We start from the raw sequence: 24,563 nt of genomic DNA on the forward strand, positions 1-24,563 counted from the left end.
CCGTGATATTCCATTGGCGGTACACACCGCCGCGCTCAAAATACACACACATCTCCAAAACACCGCCACATTGGACAATTCAAAATATACACACCTGATACACATACAAACAACACTCCCACACACCCAATCCAATATAAAACACACACCCACATCACCCACAAACCCCTACGACCAGAAATTCTGAAAGAAGGCCAGAGAGACAGCACAGCAATTGACAAACCCATCACACAGAGGCACACAACACCATCACCCACACAACATCCACGCTCAAAACACCACACACCACTACACTCACCACACTCATCAACACATACACCACCCCACACCACACCCACACCACCCCATGAAACGCCAAAGACACCCCCGCTTCTCTGAGGAGGAGCTCAGGGTCATGGTGGAGGAAATCGTCCGGGTAGAGCCAGAGCTATTTGGCTCACAGGTACAGCACACATCAATAGCCAGAAAGATGGAGTTATGGCGCAGAATAGTGGACAGGGTCAACGCCGTGGGACAGCACCCAAGAAATAGGGAGGACATCAGGAAGAGGTGGAACGACCTACGGGGGAAGGTGCGTTCCACGGTCTCCAGGCACAACATCGCGGTACAGCGGACTGGCAGCGGACCCCCACCTCCTCCCCCACAACTCACAACATGGGAGGAGCAAGTCTTGACCATCTTGCATCCTGAGAGCCTCAGAGGAGTCGGTGGAAGATGGGACACTGGTAAGTCAAATCTTAACTATCAGATCCCCCACCCTACCTGCATGCTATCACACACCCCCACCCTCACCCCCTCCCCTATCACTCCAACTCCTCACTAATGTACCAATAACACAAACCACCCATCCCAACACCAAGCCCTGCATGACACAACTAAGCATGGTCACCCCTCACCAAAGCATGCTCACTGCACATACCCAGAACCCCCCCCCAACCATCATCACACAAGCCCCCACACAGGAATGCTTGCACTGGGGTTCACGCACACCCACCCATTGCACACCATTACACACACACATGCAATAATCATGCTCTTATGCCCCTGCAGTAACCCGAAGGACCGTCACCACACCAGAGGGTCCAGACAACACCACTCCACCCCCAGAAGAGGCCCACAGTGACGACAGCAGCTCTGCCCTACTGGATCTTGATGACCAGCCCAGACCATCGTGGGCCTCAGGACAGTCGGTTTCCCTTGCACAGGCACAGCCCAACACCGACCTTCCACCCTCTGGTAACACCAGCACAGCACCCACCCAGCGGGCCCAAACTGTGGTTCTAAAAATTCTGGACCCATGTAATTTACTTTGCCACAGCAGTACGATTTTAGTATCAAAAGATCGATAATGACTAGTACACTAAGCATGAGCATTTTCGCTCAATTCCAGCAGCGTTTTCACCTCGAAATCGCCATTTTCGTCCTGGACTCGTGGCTCCCATTTTATACACGGCAGCCATTTTTAAAAGTTGCCCTCACATAGGCTTATAATACAGTCAGATTTGATTCCAAGGACACGTACACCTTGATTGACTTTTCTCTGACCTGGGCAAGCTGGAACCATTGCCTCAGGCCAAACCTGTTTGGTCAGTCCCTCTCCCAGTGGCCGAATCAGATAGCATCAAGGCACACCATGCCATAAAACCCTTATTATCGCTCACAGACCCTGCCTAATCTTGCTCACACCTGCACCTGCTCTTTTCTTCTTCTTACTTTACGAGGCGGAGGTGCCCGTTTTTATTGGGGGTCCACACTTATCTGATGTAAAATACTAGGCCTTGCCGGGTAATTTATTATGGGTTGGATGACATGAAATATGAGGTTTCATCATGACACTGTTTTTTCCTTTGTAGTGAAAACATGTGAATGACCAACCAAAATGTCAAGAATGTTTGCCTGAAGCTTAAAAAACTATATATATGGAAACCTGACTTTGCATTGAAACACAGTCTCCTGAGAACATACAAACCGTGCTGTTGTACTTCTAGGACGCTTGTCACTTGGCTGCAGCCAATAAATTCGATCTTTGACTTCACCTAGAAGACTCTGAGTTTCTGTGGTCTGAATCAGGAAAGTACCCGAGGTCTTTGGGTGTACCCTCGCACCGCTGGGTTACCGGATCAGTACCGGTTCTGAAAACCCAGTACCTCAAAACCTCCCTACCCAGGACATGTCAATCAGCGGTGTGTTCACCACTACAGGGCACCCAGGGTAACCCACCACCCCAACAACAACAGGGACCTGGGGGCGGTGGTAGTGGGCACACAGTCCAGGGAACGGAGGCACAGGAACATAGGGGAACTGGGAGGGCTGCTGTGCGACAGAGGGAGGACAGGCCAAGGGAACCAACTCTCCACGAGGCCCTCTCCTCCATCATGGGAGCGTACCACCACTCCCAGGAGACGATGGCGACGGTCCTGGACAAGTTGCAGGAGACCCTGCGGCTGCAGGAGGAGCAGTATTTGGGGTTCAGGGAGGAGCTCAGGACCATCGGCTCCGCCCTGGGCACCATCGTAGGGGTGCTGAAGGACATACAGCAGACCTTGAGGGACACCGTGGCACTCCAAGGGGCCCCTGACACTAGCCAGGACAATTAAATGCCTACCACCTCCGCCGGCGCTAGTGGACAGGACGCCCCGCCACAGGACCACCACACCAGCACCCAACCCTCTGCAGACGGACAACCACCACGCAAGCGGTCCCTGAGATCCAGGAACAGGACAGAGCAAGATGGCAAGACCCCGCCAGGAAATAAGACCACCCTGATTGTCCTCCCACTGTCCCACTTTGTTACCCTGTCCGTATTCGAACTGCCCCAGCTCTACTTCCTATGCCCAGATGGGCAGTGCACCTGTGAGACTAATAGACTGGACTCTGCCATGGACATTCCTCCACCATCACCCATCACCAATTTACAACCCCCCTTCATTTTTTGAGCACTTAAATAAACACCCTTGAAACACAAAACAATCTGGAGTCAGTCTATGATTTTGTACTTTGTATTATCAATGACAGTGTCATAATGGCTGTACCTGTAAGGCTAACATACCTATGTCACACATCCCTTGAATGATGCAAGCAGTTGACATGTAGGTTACCACACCTGTGAAACCGTAATGGAAGGGTACAACTCAGTTAACAAATAGTGATTGAAATTGACAAACAGGATAGAGGTAGACGTGTGAAAGTTAATGTAATGTTAAACCAGAAAATGTTCTCACCTGTGTGTCACTGGAAATATTGCTGTATGACTGACTCCATGTTGTCGTTTTCTTCTTCCTCAGCTTCATCCTCATCACTGTCCACAGGCTCCACAGACGCCACAGCTGCTACAACACCGTCATCTGGATCATCCTCCTGCAGACAAGGCACCAGGCGTCGCAAAGTCAAATTATGGAGCATGGAGCAGGCGATGATGATGTCGCACACCTTCTTCGGTGAGTAGAATAGGGATCCACCTGTCATATGGCGGCATCTGAACCTGGCTTTCAGGAGGCCGAAGGTGCGTTCGATCACCTTCCTAGTCCGCCCATGGGCATCATTGTACTGTTCCTCTGCCCTGGTCCTGGGATTCCTCACTGGGGTCAATAGCCAGGAAAGGTTGGGGTAACCAAAGTCCCCCAATAGCCGTTCACGGTGCCTCTGGAGTTGACCCATCATATCAGGGATGCTGCTATTCCGCAGGATGTAGGCATCATGCACTGAGCCAGGGAACATAGCATTTACCTGCGAGATGTACTGGTCTGCCAAACAGACCATCTGGACATTCATGGAATGATAACTCCTCCTGTTCCTGTACACCTGTTCACTCCTGTGGGGGGGGGGGGGACCAGAGCTACATGGGTCCCATCAATGGCACCTATGACGTTGGGGATATGTCCAAGGGCACAGAAGTCACCCTTCACTGTAGGCAAATCCTCCACCTGAGGGAAAATGATGTATCTCCTTACGTATTTCAGCAGGGCAGACAACACTCTGGACAGCACGTTGGAAAACATAGGCTGGGACATCCCTGATGCCATGGCCACTGTTGTCTGAAAAGACCCACTTGCCAGGAAATGGAGCACTGACAGCACCTGCACGTCAGGGGGGATTCCAGTCGGATGGCGGATCGGTGACATCAGGTCTGGCTCCAACTGGGTACATAGTTCCTGGATAGTGGCATGGTCAAACCGGTAGGTGACGATGACATGTCTTTCTTCCATTGTCAACAGGTCCACCAGCGGTCGGTACACCGGAGGATTCTGCCATCTTCTCATATGTCCCAGCTGACGGTGCCTACCAAGGACAACAGCGAAGAACCAGTCACTATTCCTCCAGGTATGTACCCACAGTTACACACAAGACTACACCACTCACAAAACCCTTCCTGTATGTGTGTTGAGTGTAGGCCTAGCTATGTGTGACGCAGTAGTAAATGAAGCCATGTGGGCCCCTGAAATGGTGGCTGCCTGACCTCTAAACTGGGACAATGGGATTGTGGGGTAACTGCACTGGCGTTGCACACCGTCGCGGTAGGCGGTCGTAGACTGCGGCGCAATGCTGCATTGGTTAACATTGGACCCTATGGGTCCCAGGAGCCAATAAAAAGGTGCGCCGGCGGTGATGATGCGCACCGCCGCGGACGTCACCACCATTTTCTATCTGTTCAATCACTAGATACCTGACCTTCGACAGGAGAAGACCTACACTGCTAGTGCTGCTGTGACCTCGGTCTGGAAGCGACGATGGCTGCTGCGTCTGGAGAAAGGGCCCCTGCCTTCACTGCACAGGAGTTGGAGAAACTTGTGGATGGGGTCCTCCCCCAGTACACGCTACTCTACGGTCCTCCAGACCAACAGGTGAGTACACAGGGAGCACGTTGTATGGGCTAGGCCTGGGTGGAGAGGGCTGGGTGGAAGAGGGAAGGGGGCAGAGTTCTAAGAACATTAATGCATGGAAATGAATGGGCCACATGGCCAGAGTAGGGAGGGGGCCACTCACGAAGACGGTGCAGTTGGTAATGACTGTTCCTCTTCCCTTGTGCATGTCATGTAGGTCAGCGCCCACCAGAAGAGGGACATCTGGCGTGCCATCGCCAAGGAGGTCCGGGCCCTGGGGGCCCACCAGAGACGGGGCACCCACTGCCGGAAGAGATGGGAGGACATTCGCCGCTGCAGCAAGAAGACGGCAGAGGCTCAGCTGGGGATGGCCTCCCAACGTGGGAGGGGTTCCCGTCGCACCATGACCCCCCTGATGTTCCGGATCCTGGCGGTGGCCTACCCGGAGTTGGATGGACGCTTGAGGACATCACAGCAGACACAAGGGGGTGAGTACAACCTCATTCTGCGGACTTTGCGTGCAGTGGAGGTGTCTGGGTGGGGGAGGTGGGCTGTGGGTGTCCCTAGGCCAGGGCGAGTTAGGTAGGCAAGGCCCCTCCGTAATGTAGGCCATGTGGCACTCAACCCCACCTCAGCAGAGTGCCAAGTCGAGGTATATTTGCCCCTGTGGCATCCATGTGCGCAGATGTCCACCATTGCCATGTAGGCCATAACCCAGAAATTGCGTGTGCAGAGTGCAGGAGCACGGCATATTGCAGGGGGCTGCTGCGTCTGTCTTGTCCGCCAACGGTAGCGGAATACCATGCACTAAAACTCTTGTTCTTCTGTCTCCCCCCCTTTTCCTGCTCTCCCTGTCCTTTTGTACATCAGCATTAACAGGCGGAGGTACAGTGGCACCGGAGCACGAGGGAGCTGCATCCCACATGGCCATGGAGGGCCACACCACGGACTCTGAATGCACCAGTGGGACGGAGGGCGAGGGGAGCTTCACGTCGGCCACCGGATCACCAACCAGCGACACGGACTCATCCGCCGATGGGAGCTCCCCCATGGTGGCGGCACCATCTGTGCGCCCCACTTCTACAGGTACAGCCGCCACCTCCCCTACCAGCACCGCCCTCCCTGCAGCCCCTCAGCGTTTGCCCCTGCCCGCTCACCCAGGAGGGTGGGCATCACCTTCGCCCCAGGCACCTCAGGCCCTGCCCAAGTCACCCCTGCTGCCCTCAGTGAGGAGGCCATTGACCTCCTCAGGTCACTCACTGTTGGGCAGTCTACCATTGTGAATGCCATCCAGGGTGTAGAACGAGAGTTGCAACACGGTAATGCATTCCTGGAGGGCATTTATTCTGGCCAGGCTGTCCTTCAGCGAACCCTGCAATCTCTGGCCTCAGCACTGATGGCAGCCATTGTCCCTGTGTCGAGCCTCCCCCCTCCAACTTCCTCCACCCAGACCCAATCCCCTGTTCCCCAGCCCATCCCAAGCACACCTACAGACCAGCATGCACACAAGTCAACACCCAAAAGTAGCTCAAGCAAACATAGGCACCACACATCCCACAGGCACTCACACAAGCATCACACCCATACAGACACAGCAACATCCACTGTCTCCACTGTGTCCCCCTCCTCCTCTTCTCCCTCCTCCCTCTCAGTCTCGTCTACACACACACCTGCATGCACCACATCTACAGGCACCAGGAATCGCACCAGGACACCCAGCACCACAAGCCACTCACCTGCACTCACCACCTCCACTGCCATCTACACGTCCCCTGTGTCCTCTCCCAGTGTGTCTGTGACGCCCCCTCCCAAAGTACACAAACGCCGGCAATCACTCACCCAACATCCATCCACCTCACAACAGCCTCCTGTACCTGCACCCAAAACAGCTAAAGTAACACCTCCGACAACCACCTCCTCTTCCTCCACTCCCAGACCCCCTCCAGCTACCCATCCCAGTGTTCGTCAGAAACTGTCCCTCTGTAAAATTGACCTTTTTGCCCCCACCCCCCCCTCCAATTCATCAGTCCCGTCGTAGCGCCTCAGCCAAAAAGGCTCTAATACCAGTGGTGCGTGTTCAGGGATTGTGGAGTGCACCGGCCACTAGGGCAGGCAGTAGGACCCGGAGCCGAAGCACTGGCAGCCCACCCCAGGTAAAAGCTCTAAAATTGGAGAGTGGACGACGGGTCCGTGTTAAGACTCCTGGTAAGACCACAACTGACATGGGTTCGAAGGGGATTGGTGAGTCAGCTGTGACTCCACCAAAGGTGGGGAAGGTCCAGAGGAAGTCTTGCCAGCCTGTTGTGAGTGTCACGGCGGAGAAGTGCGCCATCATTTCCGGCGGTCCAGACACAACCGCCAGCACCGTCGTCACTGGTCCAGAGTCCACCGCCGGAGTCACAGCCCAGGAGGGCCCAAGTATCGTAACAGGTCCAGAGTCCACCGCCGGAGTCACAGCCCAGGAGGGCCCAAGTATCGTCACTGGTCCAGAGACCACTGCCAGAGTAACAGCCCAGGAGGGCCCAAGTATCGTAACTGGTTCAGAGACCACCGCCAGAGTAACAGCCCAGGAGTGCCCAAGTATCCTGGGCCCAAGTATCGTAACTGGTCCAGAGACCACCGCCGGAGTCACAGCCCAGGAGGGCTCAAGTATTGTCACTGGTCAGGAGACCACCGCCGGAGTCAGTGCCCAGGAGGGCCCAAGTATTGTCACTGGTCAGGAGACCACCGCCGGAGTCAGTGCCCAGGAGGGCCCAAGTATCGTCACTGGTCCAGAGACTACCGCCAGAGTCACAGCCCAGGAGGGCTCAAGTATCGTCACTGGTCAGGAGACCACCGCTGGAGTCAGTGCCCTGGAGGGCCCCGGCTGCCACAGCCCCGCTGGGCAATGATGGAACGTCATGCCACACACCAATGCCCAGTGTAGAGATCGTCATCCCACACACCAATGTCGGTATCAGAACCGCCATGTCAAAGCACCGCTGAACAGGGCAAAGACCGCCATGGCAAAGCACCACTGAAAAGTCCCGAACCGCCATGTGAGAGCACCGCTGAACAGAGCAAAGACCGCCATGGCAAAGCACCGCTGAACAGGGCAAAGACCGCCATGGCAAAGCACAGCTGAAAAGTCCAGAACCGCCATGTCAGAGCACCACTGAACAGGGCAAAGACCGCCATGGCAAAGCACCGCTGAACAGGGCAAAGACCGCCATGACAAAGCACCGCTGAACAGGGCAAAGACCGCCATGGCAAAGCACCGCTGAACAGTCCCGAACCGCCATGTCAGAGCACCGCTGAACAGGGCAAAGACCGCCATGGCAAAGCACCGCTGAACAGTCCCGAACCGCCATGTCAGAGCACCGCTGAACAGGGCAAAGACCACCATGGCAAAGCACCGCTAAACAGTCCCGAACCGCCATGTCAGAGCACCGCTGAACAGGGCAAAGACCGCCATGGCAAAGCACCGCTGAACAGGGCAAAGACCGCCATGGCAAAGCACAGCTGAACAGTCCAGAACCGCCATGGCAAAGCACCGCTGAACAGGGCAAAGACCGCCATGGTTAAGACCGCTGAACAGGGCAAGCACCGTGTAGGAATGAAAAGGCCACCACATCAGGCATCCTTATCCCATGTGCAGCTGGGACAGTGACAGGACATGAACTTTCACAGGGAGACTCCTCCAGTATGGGCACCAGTCCCACCCAGTACCAGTAGAGAACTGCATCTACTTGAGAGACTGTAGCTTTGCACTCCCCAGGATGGCACAGTGGGCAAGCCACCCACTGTAGAGACTTGAGAGACTATGGCTTTGCACTCCCCAGGATGGAACAGTGGGCAAGCCACCCACTGTAGAGACTTGAGAGACTGTGGCTTTGCACTCCCCAGGATGGCACAGTGGGCAAGCCACCCACTGTAGAGACTTGAGAGACTGTGGCTTTGCACTCCCCAGGATGGTACAATGGGCAACCCACCCACTGGAGGGACTTGAGAGACTGTGGCTTTGCACTCCCCAGGATGGTACAATGGGCAACCCACCCACTGTAGGGACTTGAGAGACTGTGGCTTTGCACTCCCCAGGATGGTACAGTGGGCAACCCACCCACTGTAGAGACTTGAGAGACTGTGGCTTTGCACTCCCAGGATACTTCAATGGGCATGGTGCCCCGTCGTGGATCTGGCTTTGCATTCATCTGGCTGAGGTGCCCCCCCTTCCCTTCCCCCTGAGGTGCCTGTAGTATTTCTATCTGATGCCCCGGCACTGTTCTCTCCGATTGTGGTCAGGTGTCGTTTGTGGGCCTCGCCCATGCATTTTTGGACTGTTGGTGCACGGACATTGTTGTGTACATATCTGCACTACTTCTCGTATTGTATATAATTATGAGTGATTTTCTAATATATATCTGTATATTTTTGTATGACATGTATATTGGCACATTTTAATGTCTGACCGAATTTTGCATTGTCTTTTCATTCTTCCGGGGGGCTTGTGGGTTGTTCTTGTGATTTTTGTGAATGCATTGGTGTGTATGTTGTAATATGCGAGGGTGGGGGTGTTTGGTGGGTGTCCCCCTAACTTTTGCCTCTCCCCTCCCCGGTGTCGTAGGTGCAGTACTCACTGGTGTCTTCTGCGCCTACGTAGCTGTTGTTCGTAGAGGAGCAGAAAGACAAGGGCAGGGAGTATTTGTAATTCCGGGTCCATGGAGTCCTCGTTCCTTGTGGGATGTGTTCAGGTGAGCGTTTTCCCATAGCAAAAGCTGTTTCTGCTGTGTTTTTATCCACGGTGAATCTGCCCCGGAAAAAGTGGCGGATTGGCGGGTTGCAATATTGTGGGCGGGGTACATTGTCTCCCGTCTGTCTGTTGGCGGTAACCGCCGCACTGCTTGTCTGTACTGCCGTGGCGGGCGATGTGTTAAAGTGGCTGTCTTTGTTGGCGGTTTCCGCCACAGTCATAATTCCCTTTTTTTGTCCGCCGGCCTGTTTGCGGCATTTCCACAGCTTTAACACCGTCCGCCAGGGTTGTAATGACCCCCTTACTGTTTTGAACAGTTCACGCTGGTATAGTGAACTATGTCCATCTGGGTCCATCTACTGCAGCCACAATTCACTATTCACTCCCTCCCTCTTGTGGGGGGTGGAGGGTGACGCACCTGGACCAAGTACCCCTTCTACACTTGACTCTCAGTGGTAGCTGTGGATGAGCAGTGAAAGACTCCCTTGGGGTGAAGTAAAGATAAAGGATAGTGAACACAACTCATAACTCAAAGTGCACACAGTATTATCAGTGAATTAATGTCCGGTCAAATAGTTGTTTTTATGAGAAAAATAAGTATTTTATTTCTAACTCTACACATGCAAAGCAATAATGACATTCATTAGCAACAAAACAATCTCCTTGAGGTCGGGCTCTAGCGTTTGTCAGGCAAATTCCTTTCCCACCCCCTCCCGTCTAACGTGGTCGGTGTTATTCCCCATTCATTGGTGGCTGCATCCAGGGAATGCATACTACCAGGTCGCACTCAAGAGTTCCTCCTTGACTCTTTAAGAATTAGTCAAAAGTATCTATGGTGCTGCAGCACTGGCAGCAGCAAGTCCCCTGGGGCCTCACACGCCCAGTACAAGTTTTACCTGCTCCTGCTGCACATGTAGAATTCAGGTCTAATTTCCTGACTGTGGGAACACTAGAGTTCTGATCTTCTCCACAGAAGTCAGGCTGTTCACAGTGCACATGATAACACTCTTCCCGAGTGTGCCGTCGGCTTCCTAGTGATTGAAGATGTTCCCAGCCTGCAAAAATGTGATAAGTCAATCTTACCTAGATGGGATAGAAAGGGGGAATCTGGTCTTTCAGCTTCAGACTGGAGTCTGGGGTCAGTCTGGGGCTGCTCTTTCTGTGCCGACTTAACCTAGCAAACGCAGCCTTAGTCTTTCCTTGGGCGATGGCACATACTTCTTGCCAATGTTGGAACTGGCAGACACTCCTGGCATACAGGGTATCCGAGGTACTTTGCAAATGGAGTGCAAACTCCTCTGTTACAATCGCCTCCACCATGGTGGTTACAAGTCTCAGCACTCTTGCAGCAATAACTTCCACAGTGCACCCTTCTGGCATACAGGGTCACCATAATGCTGTGGTATGGGCTTGGTAATCCTGCGGGGCACTTAGTACACAGCTGGCCTCTCCTGGCATACAGGGGTCATCGAGCCAACACTGCACATGGGCAAAGACTTGATCGGTGCACAGCTGTTCCCTCAGACCTCGCTCAGGGAGTCCTCTTGATAGGGCTCCCAATTGGTCCCCGCCCCCTCCAACTCTCTCCTCTTCCTCGCAGGACACTCTGGTCTTCACAAACAGGCAGGTACTGGTGCTTCAGGGCAGGTGGTCTTGGTTTCCCTGGGTGATGTCCTCTCAACCAGGAGGGAGACTAGAAGGCCTTGGCCCCAGGCCTGTTCACAGGCAAAATCTTGCAGAGCTTTCCCTTCTCACACAGCCTGTCTGGCTGCCAGGCAGATGACAAAGTTTGGGGTCCCAACCTTCCCTTCTTATAGTCCTTTTCTAGGCACCAAATGTGACTTAGGGTCTGAATCACTGAGGGTTTATGTTGAGGTTCTGTTTCTTTTGAAGTGTCCTTTTCTTCTTCACTCTTGTCTGTCACAGCAGGAAAGACTCTGAAGCTGATATACCCACAACAGGGTTCATTGAAGTGACCAGAGTTCACATCTAGATGTCAGCCACAGTGACATGTGCATCAAAAAGTTAATCCTGAACTCCCACTCTTTATGATTCCCTTATCAGCCCCGTCTTCTTCCTGAGATGTGTCCCAGGCCTGTTCCATGCGATCTATCACTGAATCCAACAGCTGCTTTTTGAAGTGTAATGAGGGGTTTCTTCCTCCCTTTCTCCAGTGTGTGTCCCACATTGCTCACAGGAAGGCAGCAATACACACATCTGTCCTGGAGATTCCTCTAATCCTCATGTCTTCACTAGACAGGCCTGGGCTTCCTGAAATGGAGCCCAGTGTCCTCCATTTAATGTACCATTGCAGGCACACTTATACTCAGAGTGCATTCACAGCACAAATACTGTCCAGCACTGTTACCTCCATGCACTGTGCCACTACAGACACACATACATTCAGCACACACATTCCGTCTGCCACACTGTTGAGTACTGTAGTCTCTCTGTACTTTACCAGGGTGTGTTATTTGAAACACACTGCCAGCACACATAATCAACATGTGCACTGCACAATGCTTCACCTTTCCTGTACTGTACTTCTCACACACATACACCTAACACATGCTTTCATTGCACATTCACTGCACAGCACTACACCTCTCTCATGAAATGTATTTCTCATAGTCATACATATACTCAGTACATGCATTAACCATTGTTCTGCACAGCACTGCTCTACCCTTGTACTGTACCGTTCCCAGGAACACATACATCCAGCACAGAGTGACTACTCCTATGCTCCGCAGCACTCCATATCCACCTTATGTAAGCCAAGGGTGAGTTAAACACACAGAAAGTGGAACCTTAAAAAGGTAAGTGAGCGTGTAGGCCTCACAACAGTGACACAGTTTAAAAGGATCTGTTTGCTCCTACGGATCACTGCCCTGTATGCTGCCGCCACCATTCCAACACTCATTGTTGTGCCCTACGCCTTTACTTCTTTCACAACATTCACACTCCAAATGTCCTTCCTGGAAACTGCTTTTGATGTTGGGAGGTGGTGGAAGGTCACACAAAATCTCTCTCTCTCTCTCTCTCTCCATACTGGCTCTCATAAGCCATCTTGAAATATGCCAGTGCCTGGAAACCATCACTGACCTCCCCTCCCGCCCCACACACAGACATGCCAGAACAGATCTTTCTCTTTCTTAGCCACTCCAGCCAAAAAGGTTTTAGTACCTGGAACCCCTACCAGCAGCCCAGGAGCATTCGTTGACTACCTGTGCACTCTTCTTTCTCTGGCACCTACGTACATCTTCCTCTTGCCGCCATCCCCTCTTCCCTTCTGCTCTCCTATACTTCTAGCTTTCTTCCCTCCTATCCTGCTTTTACTCTAGCAACTCCCTACCCTGACTTCACTTACAAGGCAACCATCTCCTCACCCTCCTCTGTATTGCCCAGGCTTCTTTCCCTCTTACCTGCCTCTTATCAGCCATGATCTTCTTTCTTTCCAACTGATCTCGCCCATCTGCTTCCTACTTCACTCCCAGCTCAATTATCACTTCATCTTTGTCCACTCCACATTCTCTTTTCTCAATCACCTTATCCTTTGCGTTTAAATGAGCGCACTAAGCCCCATTCTTTCCTTGCTAATTTGTTATACGCTAGCTGGCCCGATCATGCTCCTCCCCTCCAACTGGTTGTCCTGTACTGCCTGCCACTAATCTTAATAGCTCCGCTTCCGCCATCTCTGCATCACGCAGAGCCTGCCAGCACAGTGAAGGCTTCGCACAAAGGCCACGCGCTCCACTGCCAGTCCTACCTGTCTGTCCACAGAGGTCAATGCAGTCACTCTCATAACATGTCCAGCTAGCTCCAAATCCACAATCCCACCACTTCTTTCTGTATGCAATTTACAGCCCTTCCCATCACCATTAACACACTTAGCCTTAACCAAGAGTGGCAAGCAGTCTAATACCACTGCAGCTGCTACCCTAACTGGTGCCTGTCTACGCAGACTCACAAGGCCTACACACACACACCTGTTATAGGCCCCAGTCATAATAATGTATTAGTCCTCTCCAATCAAACTTTCCTTTCTACTCTAACCAACATTTTAATATCTATCCTGTGTCTGCCAAGGCAGATGCAAAATATACATACACTAAGGAAGGGTTAAGAAAAAAGGTGGAAGAGGTGAAAGAGAAACTGCAACTTAGACAGTGTATTACAAAGTAACCAAGCACAAACTCAGTGCTCGATCATTTAAAGAGAATGGTTCTGAGAAGAGCATTATGGAATTAAACCTCGACAATGTACTAACCAAATCTAAACACCAAAAAATGATCTTCTGGTAGGTCTACACAGGCTTAGGGCCTGATTACGAGAGGGTTAGTTAATTCCAACCGTGCGCAAACTCCTGTTTATGCACAGGTCATAATTACAAGTTTGGGTGTATTTAACGCATCCGATAATTAAGAGATGTGTTAAACACCTCAACAGTTAAGGTATTTACCGTACCATGCGGATTTTGGTGCGTTAAACACCAAAATTCACATATTAGTCCCCAAAAAACTCTTAATAAGTGTTATTTACTGCACCTGATAAATAATTAATCCTGTGGTATTGTTATATTTATCAGATGCAATAAATAACATCTAAACTCATAATTAGGCCCAAACTGTTTCCACCACCAAGAATCTTCTGCAAGTGATAATTGAAAGATGGACAAATTACCTAACACCAACAAAACAATGGTCAACGAGTGACACAATATTTTCATAGTAGAAGGAAAATAACTTACTTAACCTTCTTCAGCTGCTAACATTTCAAGGGAGGCAGAACGGGACAAGGCAAATAAAGGCCTAACGGACTTTGACAAGTGAGCAATACGAGGATATACTTATTCAGTATGACATTGTAGTGACACACAGCATCACCCAAATAAGTCAAATTATAGCAGTGATGGAAATATCATGTACAGGTGAATGAATTCGAAACATTAAAGTATTACATTTTCTTCAAAGTGAGCACAAGCATGGGTAAAGGGAAAGCGTCACCTTTTAACAATGAACAGAGCGCATTTACAATTCTTTCAGAATTGTAAAAAACAGCTTTTGTGACTCTTTCCAAGTTGCTACTCGGAGGGGCATGAAAAGAGATGGGACAGATTTCCAGTTGGATTACGTTAAGGGGTATTATCCGGGGAAGCAGACAGTGGTGTGGAAAGCTGGGATTTGGTTGTAGTACCCCCACATTTTGCCTGGAACATGATGTGGGTTTGAACTGTAAATGCCCTGGACCCCTGCTAAACAGACTCCCAGGGCCATATCTCTGTCCCCAAAACTGTACTATGTTTGGCACTTCCCGTTCTCTTCTAAGTCCCTAGTAAATGGTACCCCTGGTACCTAGGGTATGGGTATTGAAGACACCCTCCCCAGAGCTGCAGCACCAACTGTGCCACTCTGGTAGGCCCCACACCAGCCTCATGCAGACTGCAATTGCAAATGCATGACAAGTTGTATTTAAAAGTTGAAAACTTGTCATGGCACTCACCAAGGGTGCCATGTCCACTAACACTGCATGCACTATAGGTAAGTCACCCCTCTGGCAGGCCTTACAGACCTAAGGCAGGGTGCACTACAATGCGTGTGAGGGCCTATATGTCCATGAGCAAAGTTGCCCCTACTGTGTCTTTACAAAACCTTAAGACATAGTAAGTGTACAGGCAAGCCATAACAAATTCATGTGCTGGAAACTGTTCATTACAAATTCCCCGACTACATGATGGCCTCTCTGAATACTGGGTTGTTTGGTATCAAACAACTCAGAATAATAAACTCACATTGATGACAGTGTTGGGTTGATTGTAAAATGCATCTAGAGGGCACCTTAGAGGTGCCTACTGCAAAACCTACTAGCTCTGGCATGGTTGCTCACTGGTCTTAGTCAGCCTTCTACCACCAGACACATGCCTGGACTCCTGGGGTGAGGGCCTCTGCTCTCAGGAGCCAGAACACAAAGTCTCTCCTGGGTGGAGGTGTTACACCTTGTAGGAAGGTAGCCTCTTTCTAGCCTTGTTACCCCCACTTTTGTCCTCTTTGTGAGTATATGTGAGGGTGTTTTACTGCCTCGCTGGGATCCTGCTAGCCCGGACCCCAGTGCTCACAGTGGAAACCCTATTTGTCTGTGTGTTTGATATGTGTCACTGGGACCCTGCTAGCCAGGACCCCAGTGCTCACAGTTTGTGGCCTATATGTGTTCCCTGTGTGGTGCCTAACTGTATCACTGAGGCTCTGCTAACCAGAACCTCAGTGTTTATGCTCTCTCTGCTTTTAAAATTGTCAATGCAGGCTAGTGACCATTTTCACCAATTCTGATTGGCACACTGGAACACCCTTATTCCCTAGTATATGGTACCTTGGTACCTAGGGTATTGGGGTTCCAGGAGATCCATATGGACTGCAGCATTTATTTTGCCACCCATAAGGAGCTCAGACAATTCTTACACAGGACTGCCACTGCAGCCTGGGTGAAATAATGTCCACGTTATTTCACAGCCATTTTACACTGCACTTAAGTAACTTATAAGACACCTATATGTCTAACCCTCACTTGGTGAAGGTTAGGTGCAAAGTTACTAAGTGTGAGGGCACCCTGGCACTAGCCAAGGTGCCCCCACATTGTTCAGGGCAATTTCCCCTGACTTTGTGAGTGTGGGGACACCATTACACGCATGAACTACATATAGGTTAATACCTATATGTGGCTTCACAGTGGTAACTCCGAACATGGCCATGTACCATGTCTAAGATCATGGAATTGTCCCCCCAAGCCAAATTTGGTATTCCGGTGCCAATCCCATGCATCCCTGGGGCTCCAGCATGGATCCCGGGTACTGCCAAACTAGCTCTCTGGGGTTTTCTCTGCAGCTACCGCTGCTGACAACCCTCAGACAGGTGTCTGCCCTCCTTGGGTCTGGGCAGCCCAGTCACAGGAAGGCAGAACAAAGGATTTCCTCTGAGAGAGGGTGTTACACCCTCTCCCTTTGGATATAGGTGTTAAGGACTGGGGAGGAGTTGCCTTCCCCAGCCTCTGGAAATGCTTTGAAGGGCACAGATGGTGCCCTCCTTGCATAAACCAGTCTACACCGGTTCAGGGATCCCCCAGCTCCTGCTCTGGTGCGAAACTGGACAAAGGAAAGGTGAGTGACCACTTCCCTGTCCATCATCACCCCCGGGGGTGGTGCCCAGTGCTCCTCCAGTGTGTCCCAGACCTCTGCCATCTTGAATGCAGAGGTGTGAGGGCACAATGGAGACCTCTGAGTGGCCATTGCCAGCAGGTGATGTCAGAGACCCCTCCTGATAGGCTCTTACCTGGTTAGGTAGCCAATCCTCCTCTCAGGGCTATTTAGGGTCTCTCCTGTGGGTTTCTCGTCAGATAACGAATGAAAGAGCTCACCAGAGTTCCTCTGCACTTCTCTCTTCGACTTCTGCCAAGGATCGACAGCTGACTGCTCCAGGACGCCTGCAAAACTGCAACAAAGTAGCAAGAAGACTACTAGCAACAGTGTAGCACCTAAGCCTGCCGACTTTCTCGACTGTTTCCTGGTGGTGCATGCTCTGAGGGCTGTCTGCCTTCACCCTGCACTGGAAGCCAAGAGGAAATCTCCTGTGAGTCGACGGAATCTTCCCCCTGCTACCGCAGGCACCAAGCTTCTGCATCACCGGTCCTCTGGGTCCCCTCTTATCTTGACGAGCGTGGTCCCTGGAACACAGGAACTGGATCCAAGTGACCCAGACAAATTTGGTGGAGGTAAGTCCTTGCCTCCCCACATCAGACAGTAATCCTGTGTACTGCGTGATCTGCAGCTGCTAGGACTTCTGTGCACTTTTGCAAGACTTCCTTCGTGCACAGCACAGCCCAGGTCCCCAGCACTCCGTCCTGCATTGCCCAACTCGCTGAGTTGACCTCCAGCTCCGTGGGACCCTCTTTTGTTGTGTTGAGACGACCGCTGTGCTCAGATTTCTTGAACGCCTGTTCAAGTGCTTCTGCGGAGGCTGCCTGCTTCTGCGTGGGCTCTCTCTGTTGCTGAGCACCCCCTCTGTCTCCTCCTCCAAGGGGCGACCTCCTGGTCCTTCCTGGGCCCTGGTAGCACCCATTATCTTAAACTGCGACTCTTGCAGCTAGCAATGCTTGTTTGCAGTCGTTCTGCGTGGAAACAATTCTGCATCCTTCAGCATGCCGTGGGACATCTTCTGACCAAAGGAGAAGCTCCTGGCACCTTCCGTTGTTGCAGAATCTTCAGCTTCTTCAACCGGGAGGCAGCCCTTTTGCAACTTCATCCGGGGTTTAGTGGGCTCCTGAACCCCCCCCTCCCCCCCAGACACTTGCGTTACTCTTGGACTTGGTCCCCTTCCTTTGCAGGTCCTCAGGTCCAGGAATCCATCTTCAGTCCTTTGCAGTCAGTTGTTGTCTTTGCAGAATCCCCTATCTCGACTTTACTGTCTTTCTGGGGTAGTAGGGTAACTTTACTCCTACTTTTCAGGGTCTTGAGGTGGGGTATCTTGGACACCCTTAGTGTTTTTTTACACAACCAGCGGACCCTCTACACACTACACTAGGCCTGGGGTCCATTTCTGGTTCGCATTCCACTTTTGGAGTATATGGTTTATGTTGCCCCTAGGCCTAGTGTCTCCTATTGCATTCTATTGTGTTCTACAGTGTTTGCAGTACTTTTCTAACTGTTTACTTACCTGATTTTGGTTGTCTGTATATTTTGTGTATATTACTTACCTCCTAGGGGAGTATATCCTCTGAGATACGTTTGGCATATTGTCACTAAAATAAAGTACCTTTATTTTGAGTAACTCTGAGTATTGGGATTCTTATGATATAGTGCTATATGATATAAGTTGTATAGTAGGAGCTTTGCGTGTCTCCTAGTTCAGCCTAAGCTGCTCTTCTATAGCTACCTCTATCAGCCTAAGCTGCTAGAACAGTACTAATCTACTAATAAGGGATAGCTGGACCTGGCACAAGGTGTGAGTACCATCAGGTACCCACTATAAGTTGGGCCAGCCTTCTACACACCTCCTTCCCCCAGGCAGGCATCCTGCACAAGCAGACAGCTTCAAAGGCCTTATCGTCTTTGAAATCTGACCCACGCCTCTGCTGCTAGCAGCAGATGGTCACCCAGATATTTTCCCCCCACTTTGAGCAGGAAAACCGGTGGGAAGACTTAGCCAGAGTACAAGGAGTGTCCCCTCTCTGCCTGCACTACCCCTCATGTGTGGCAGGGGAGGTGACCACTCCATTTCATTTCCCTATACCTAGGATGGTAGAAAAATAGCCAATCAGGGTTTGGGATGTGGCCCCTTCCCACAGGAAGTGGTCAGATGGTGGGTGTAGCCACCCTAAGCTAGTTGGCCTATTGGCCACTACCAGGTACTCCCCCTAACACACACTAAATGCAATATTCAAGGGGAATCGCTAGACATGCAGATCAGATTTGACAGATGCAAGAAGACCAGGAACAAAGAAGACACGAGGCACAATAACAGAAGTTCTGCTGCAAGAAGAAAAAGGTTCCAAACCCTGACTGCCGCTCCAAGGACTTGACAATCGTCTCTAAGGTGTCACCTGGAAACCCCCAGAGCACCTCCAGCCTTCTGCAAATTGCCAAGAATCTCCTTCAGAGTGAAGATATCACCCTCCTGAACCTGAAAACAAGAAACCGATGAAGTCCAGTTCACTGACCGGCTGCTGACCAATGATCCGGACCCAGAAGCCAGACCAAATTCCACCGATGGACAAAGAGGTCAAACACTGCCAGTATGCCAAGTTTGGTGGCAGTGCGACCTCCAGGGGCTGAGATGTACCATTGCCTGTTGCACCCAAAGACAGGATCAGAAGCAAATAACAGTCATGGTAATTCAGAACACCCACAAACCATGCCCCAGAGTGGCCTTGCTGACCTGCAATGTACCCTCAAAATGACCTGCACCTGGCTCCAAGGACTCCCAGATGCACGACTCTTGGCTGCCCAATCTGCACTGCATCAGGCCTCCCTGGCCCCTGCACCAGTTGTGCTCTAGGGGTCCTAGACATATCTTTAAATCCACCTGTGCAGTGTGTTTCCAAGTGCTCCCCTTCTCCGTTGTGCACCAGCTCCAAGACTTTCAGCCACTGCTCCTGCTTGAACGAGGAACCACCCAAACGTCTGCGGCTGGCTCACAGGACAACTCAATTACCTCAGCCTAAAAATAGAAGGTGACACTTGTGAGAGCATTGCCTGATTTCATATGCATTTGTAAAGTTTTCCCTATTCATTCCTTTGGTACGTAAGTATGCACAAAAGACTATCTTTGCTAAACTTTAAAAAATCATAACAAAAGAAGTACTTACCGCATATTGATGATCTTGATCTTACAAATTTTATAAAAATCTGAAGTATTTTGGTAAATTGGTCTTGAGTTATTCTTCTGTGCGTCCACATTTATTGATACTGTGAGTACAACAAATGCGCAGCACATCTCCAAGATAAGCCAAACTGCTCGCCCAAACAACCACAAAAACAGAGCATTAGGTGGTCTGCTTTTAACTTCTGGATACTAAAGTGGGGTTGCTTGTACTCTCTGCACAGCGCACATCTTTTTTGTATGCTGTACAGAGAGCCAGCCTCCTACAAGTGGTTCAGAGGGTCCTCTGAACCATACCCTACGTGAAGAATGTCTTTTTTTTTAAGTAGTACCTATTCCCTAAAGGAACACAGCTCCTTTAAAAACGAAATATTGTTCTCTATACAAATGCAGAGATGAAGTGCTGCTGGCTCTTTAAGACCTCCATCACCATGGGTGGCGACGTGCCTCCTGCCTGAACCAATCAATTTTGCACTGTGACCAACTGGTATATTAGCTGCACCTGCAACCTACTAAGCAGTTTGCAAAGATTCGGTGTGCAATTTTCACACGCTGGTTTGCGATCTAGCAATAATACATCAAGGACTTTAGTGAAACCACTACTAGATAAACAAAGGATCAACCGCAAAATCATCTACTGAGGGATTGAATGTGAGAAATTATTTCTTCTGATAAAATACGTACAATTTAAAAACAATATAACAATATTTTATTAAAGAATTTGTAAAAGTAGGCTAGGAGAAATTGATGACGTTGGCTCGAGCGTTCTGACAGTGAAAAATATATTCTTTCTGGATGATAGCAGGTACCACAGTAACAAGTAAAACCATAGGAAATTATACATTTCGCTTTGTATTTCTTTGTTTTTATACGTTATTATGAAATTAATATAGTACCATAATTCTGTTATGTATTATCTGAGCATCACGTCAAACACCGAAAGCATATGATGAAGATGGCTTCAAAAGATTTACAGGATACATTTTGTGTAAACTGTGTAACTGATACTAATCACAATTTATGGAATACGGCATAAAACTGTCATTGGTGTCTACCTGCACGAGGAAATAAAAACTTCTGAAAAACAATAATTAAAAAACAACATATTTTTTAATGATTTGTATTCATACCAGCCATATGGCGATGTCTCATCACAGAGATCAATAGCAACAGCCATAAATGTGTTTCGCATTCTAGAATTAGGAGCATATCCAAAATCAGCTGTCTGATGCCATCTAATTATTGGAAAATTGTCGTTGCTTTCAGACTTTTGGTTTGTAGATAACTGAAAAGACAATGTGATTTATAAGTGATTGCTGAAGTAACTGAATTGCATTTACTTTTTTTGGTGCTGTTCTTAATAACTGTAAAAAAACATCTGCCTAAAATAAAAACATTTTCGGTTCACACAAAGAAGAAATTTCCCGTAACAATTCACACACCCATTTTGAGATTCAAGTAAAAAACGCCTTCTCCACGCCCCAACTGGTTCCACCCTGCCCAGGTGCGGGTGTAATTTTTGTAAAAAGGTTTCCCCCAGATTAAAGTTCGACTACTTATATCACATCAGGATCATATATAGCCATGTGGATGCCTTCGTAAGTATAGCTGCATATGGCTCTTAACTTTTTATTGGGCTAGGAAAATCTACCCTCATCCACACGTTTCAGACAGATGTCAAGCTATAGTTCTTATGGGCCAATGGCTTGCACAACAGTAAACAACCTTTTAGAAAATACAACTACCACGTCACTTTTAAAATACGTATTTGCAAGGTTCTTTGATTTACAAATTTGTAAACTAAACACAAGGTAAAAAGCAAGTCAAAGAATTGGAATGAAAAAATAAGTATATACATTAAGTATGCCACGTAGGTTGCCTTTATCAACCAAGCTTGGATGTAGTGCAGTGCTTGTTTTGCATTTTATTGCAGCATAATACTACTTACAGTTATATGTATCCTAAAGAAAAGGAGGGAAAGAACGTTTTATATTTCAGGCAAAAAACACAGCAACGATGTCTTGGCTTAAAACGCTGAGATTATTGTAGGGTTGTAATGCAAAATGTATACAGTGCTCAATACCGCTTGAGAAGTGCTTGCATTCGTTCACATTGGGTTCTTTGGTGCCCTTCTTGCTGTGTATCTGAGGATAGGAAGGTTTCGGCTGGGCTTGTGAGGTTCAGAGGCATACCTTAAACATGGGGCAGCAGACTGGTAGCTGTGAATAACATGATGTGTTGCAGAAAGGTGTGATAATAGAGGATGATGCCCATGCGTATCATACCCTGTTCTGTTAAGAGTATTATGTGTCACCTAATTAAGCAAGTGGGAAGAGAGATTTTAGGACTCTGCGGAATTCAAAGTGGCAGTAAATGTTTCTTATTGTAGCAGGAATTGTGTTCTACAGGATAGACATCTGAACTGAGGTGTTTCTGCAAGCGCAGTGGTTTTTGAAGAGAAATGATCTTGGTTTATTCTTCTTTTAGTATAAATCATCTACAAAGGAACCCAACAAATTCACGTCTGCTTTATCCAATTTCTTTCTTCTTTTCCCTCCATTCTTGTTCATACATAAACATTCTATTCCACATTTGACAATCTAGAATGTGGTGATGTCAATATCTACATATACAATATCAGGACATAACACAACAACCTCAATTTTAACTCCAACTAAATTACCTTCTTTATAAAATTAGCTACCTCTTAACCTTTTATTGCATCTGGAATTATAAGAATCTTGTTTTCTCTCAGATGTTCCAGATCTTTTACTTGCTAGCTACTCCTACTCCTCTCATAACTCATCATTTACATAGGTATTTACTCAGTTGCAGGCAGCAGTTGCGGCTGGCGACAGGACAAAGTGGCAGGCGATGGGGGGAGGACAAAAAACCTGCAATAAAAATATGAAAAAAAACATATCTTGACCCCACCGCACCGCCACTCTTCTGCTCTCTGCTGCACTGCAGACAGGCACAAGCTGCCAGCCTGCCCTGGGGCCAATCCTGATCTGCTCTCATGCTGCTGGCAGCATGAAAGCATCATCAGGATTGGCCTGAGCGCCCTGGCTTTGTGCTCTCAGGCAGACTGGAAGCCTGTGCCTGCTCTCTCCAAACTGGCAACATAGTGCCAGGTTGGCAAGAGCTCAATGCGCATGTGTATTTAGCCACCCTGAGATGGCCGGCAAAGCACACATGCGCACTGAGGGGAGTGCACACCACTCACCTCTATGGCCCGTCCCTTTAAAAATAAAACGATAATAAACTTTGTTTATTATCAATTTATTTTTTTAAGTTTTGCAGCTGCCTCTGCTGGCAGGCACTCTTCCATGCAACAACACAAAAGGTAGCTCCTTGGTGGATAAATGTGAAGTATTTTGATAGTTCAATAACATACATTTTAATTCTTGCTTCCAATCCAAACAACACATCAATGGCAACTGCATGCAGTCTCCCTGGACTCGATTACACCTTTCAACTAAATAATCTCTCTGGAATGGTATAATGCAGTCCTGTGATGGGTAATGCCATCCATTTTCTTATGCAGTTCACACAATCCATCACACACCTTTCCAAATCACGATCCATTCCTGACCACCATAATTCCATATATGCTTTTCTGTTCATGGATATCATATCCCCACATCTTTCATACAACAGCAGCATTAGTCTTTCTCTTAATGATTCAGGCACCCAAAATATCAGACTATACACTAACAAAATGTTTTCAACATTATACAACCAGAAAACTGCTTACATTTGTCTTCCATGTAATTCTTCACAATTTTGGATCTGACAATACTTCACTTTCCCATTCTTCTTTAATGATTGCACCCCTGACACTCGTCCCACATTAGCAACCAACAAAGCCTCCACCTCAAATTGAATTGATTCCTTTAATGGCAATCTTGAGAGGCAGTCTACACTCACATTCTTGATCCCAGGCACATACTTCATAATAAATGAATATTCCTGTAAAATGAAGAACCACTTCGCCATTCTTGGAGTAGTTCTTTTTGCACCTCTTGCTGAAAAAGCTTCTCCTAAAGGTTTATGGTCTTTTCTTAATTCTCAGTAGATACCCCACAGATATATTCTAAAATACTGAATGCCCTACAAAAGGGCCAGAGCCTCCACTCAAAAAGATAATAACTGCTTTCAGCACCCAATAATGTCCTAGATGCAAAAAGCTATAACTCTTTCCACTCTACCATTCAATTGCCTTAAAACAACACCCAGTCCATAAGCAATTAGTATCAGTCACAACAATAGTTTTGTACCTAGGATTGAAAGTTTTTAGAATTGGTGCCTTAACAATACTGTCTTTAACATTCATAAATGGCTCTTCATACTACTTGTTCAAAACAAACTTTTCACCCTGTAATGATATTTGTGTTTTGACCACTGACTCCACGCAGCACACCATCACATTGGTGACCACCACCTTTATTTTGCCCATTGAATTCATTTTATGCTTAACTTAGCATTAACCACTGCCTTGTTAGAGGTGCAGATGTTAGAAGTGCAGAAGCTGCAAGTATTTTTCCGTGCCCATGTTATGCAATGTGTTTTTACTCTATGTGTCTGCGTGTTCTTTCTCATCAAAGGCTAAGATATAACATGGGGGAGTCAGAGATATAAGGATGT

The 24,563-nt window shown here is 48.9% G+C and overlaps 1 protein-coding gene across 1 annotated transcript in view; it reads right to left on the reverse strand.

The window, feature by feature from the left end:
* SIAE (sialic acid acetylesterase) overlaps positions 1 to 24,563 on the reverse strand; it is a 1,017,559-nt gene that overhangs the window by 226,236 nt on the left and 766,760 nt on the right. Inside the window, exon 8 of the mRNA XM_069224521.1 lies at positions 21,047 to 21,201. Coding sequence (XP_069080622.1) covers positions 21,047 to 21,201 — 155 coding nt within the window. The remainder of the gene's footprint in view (positions 1 to 21,046; positions 21,202 to 24,563) is intronic.

This window comes from Pleurodeles waltl, chromosome 3_1 (genome assembly GCF_031143425.1).
Source record: "Pleurodeles waltl isolate 20211129_DDA chromosome 3_1, aPleWal1.hap1.20221129, whole genome shotgun sequence".
NCBI classification, from domain to species: domain Eukaryota; kingdom Metazoa; phylum Chordata; class Amphibia; order Caudata; family Salamandridae; genus Pleurodeles; species Pleurodeles waltl.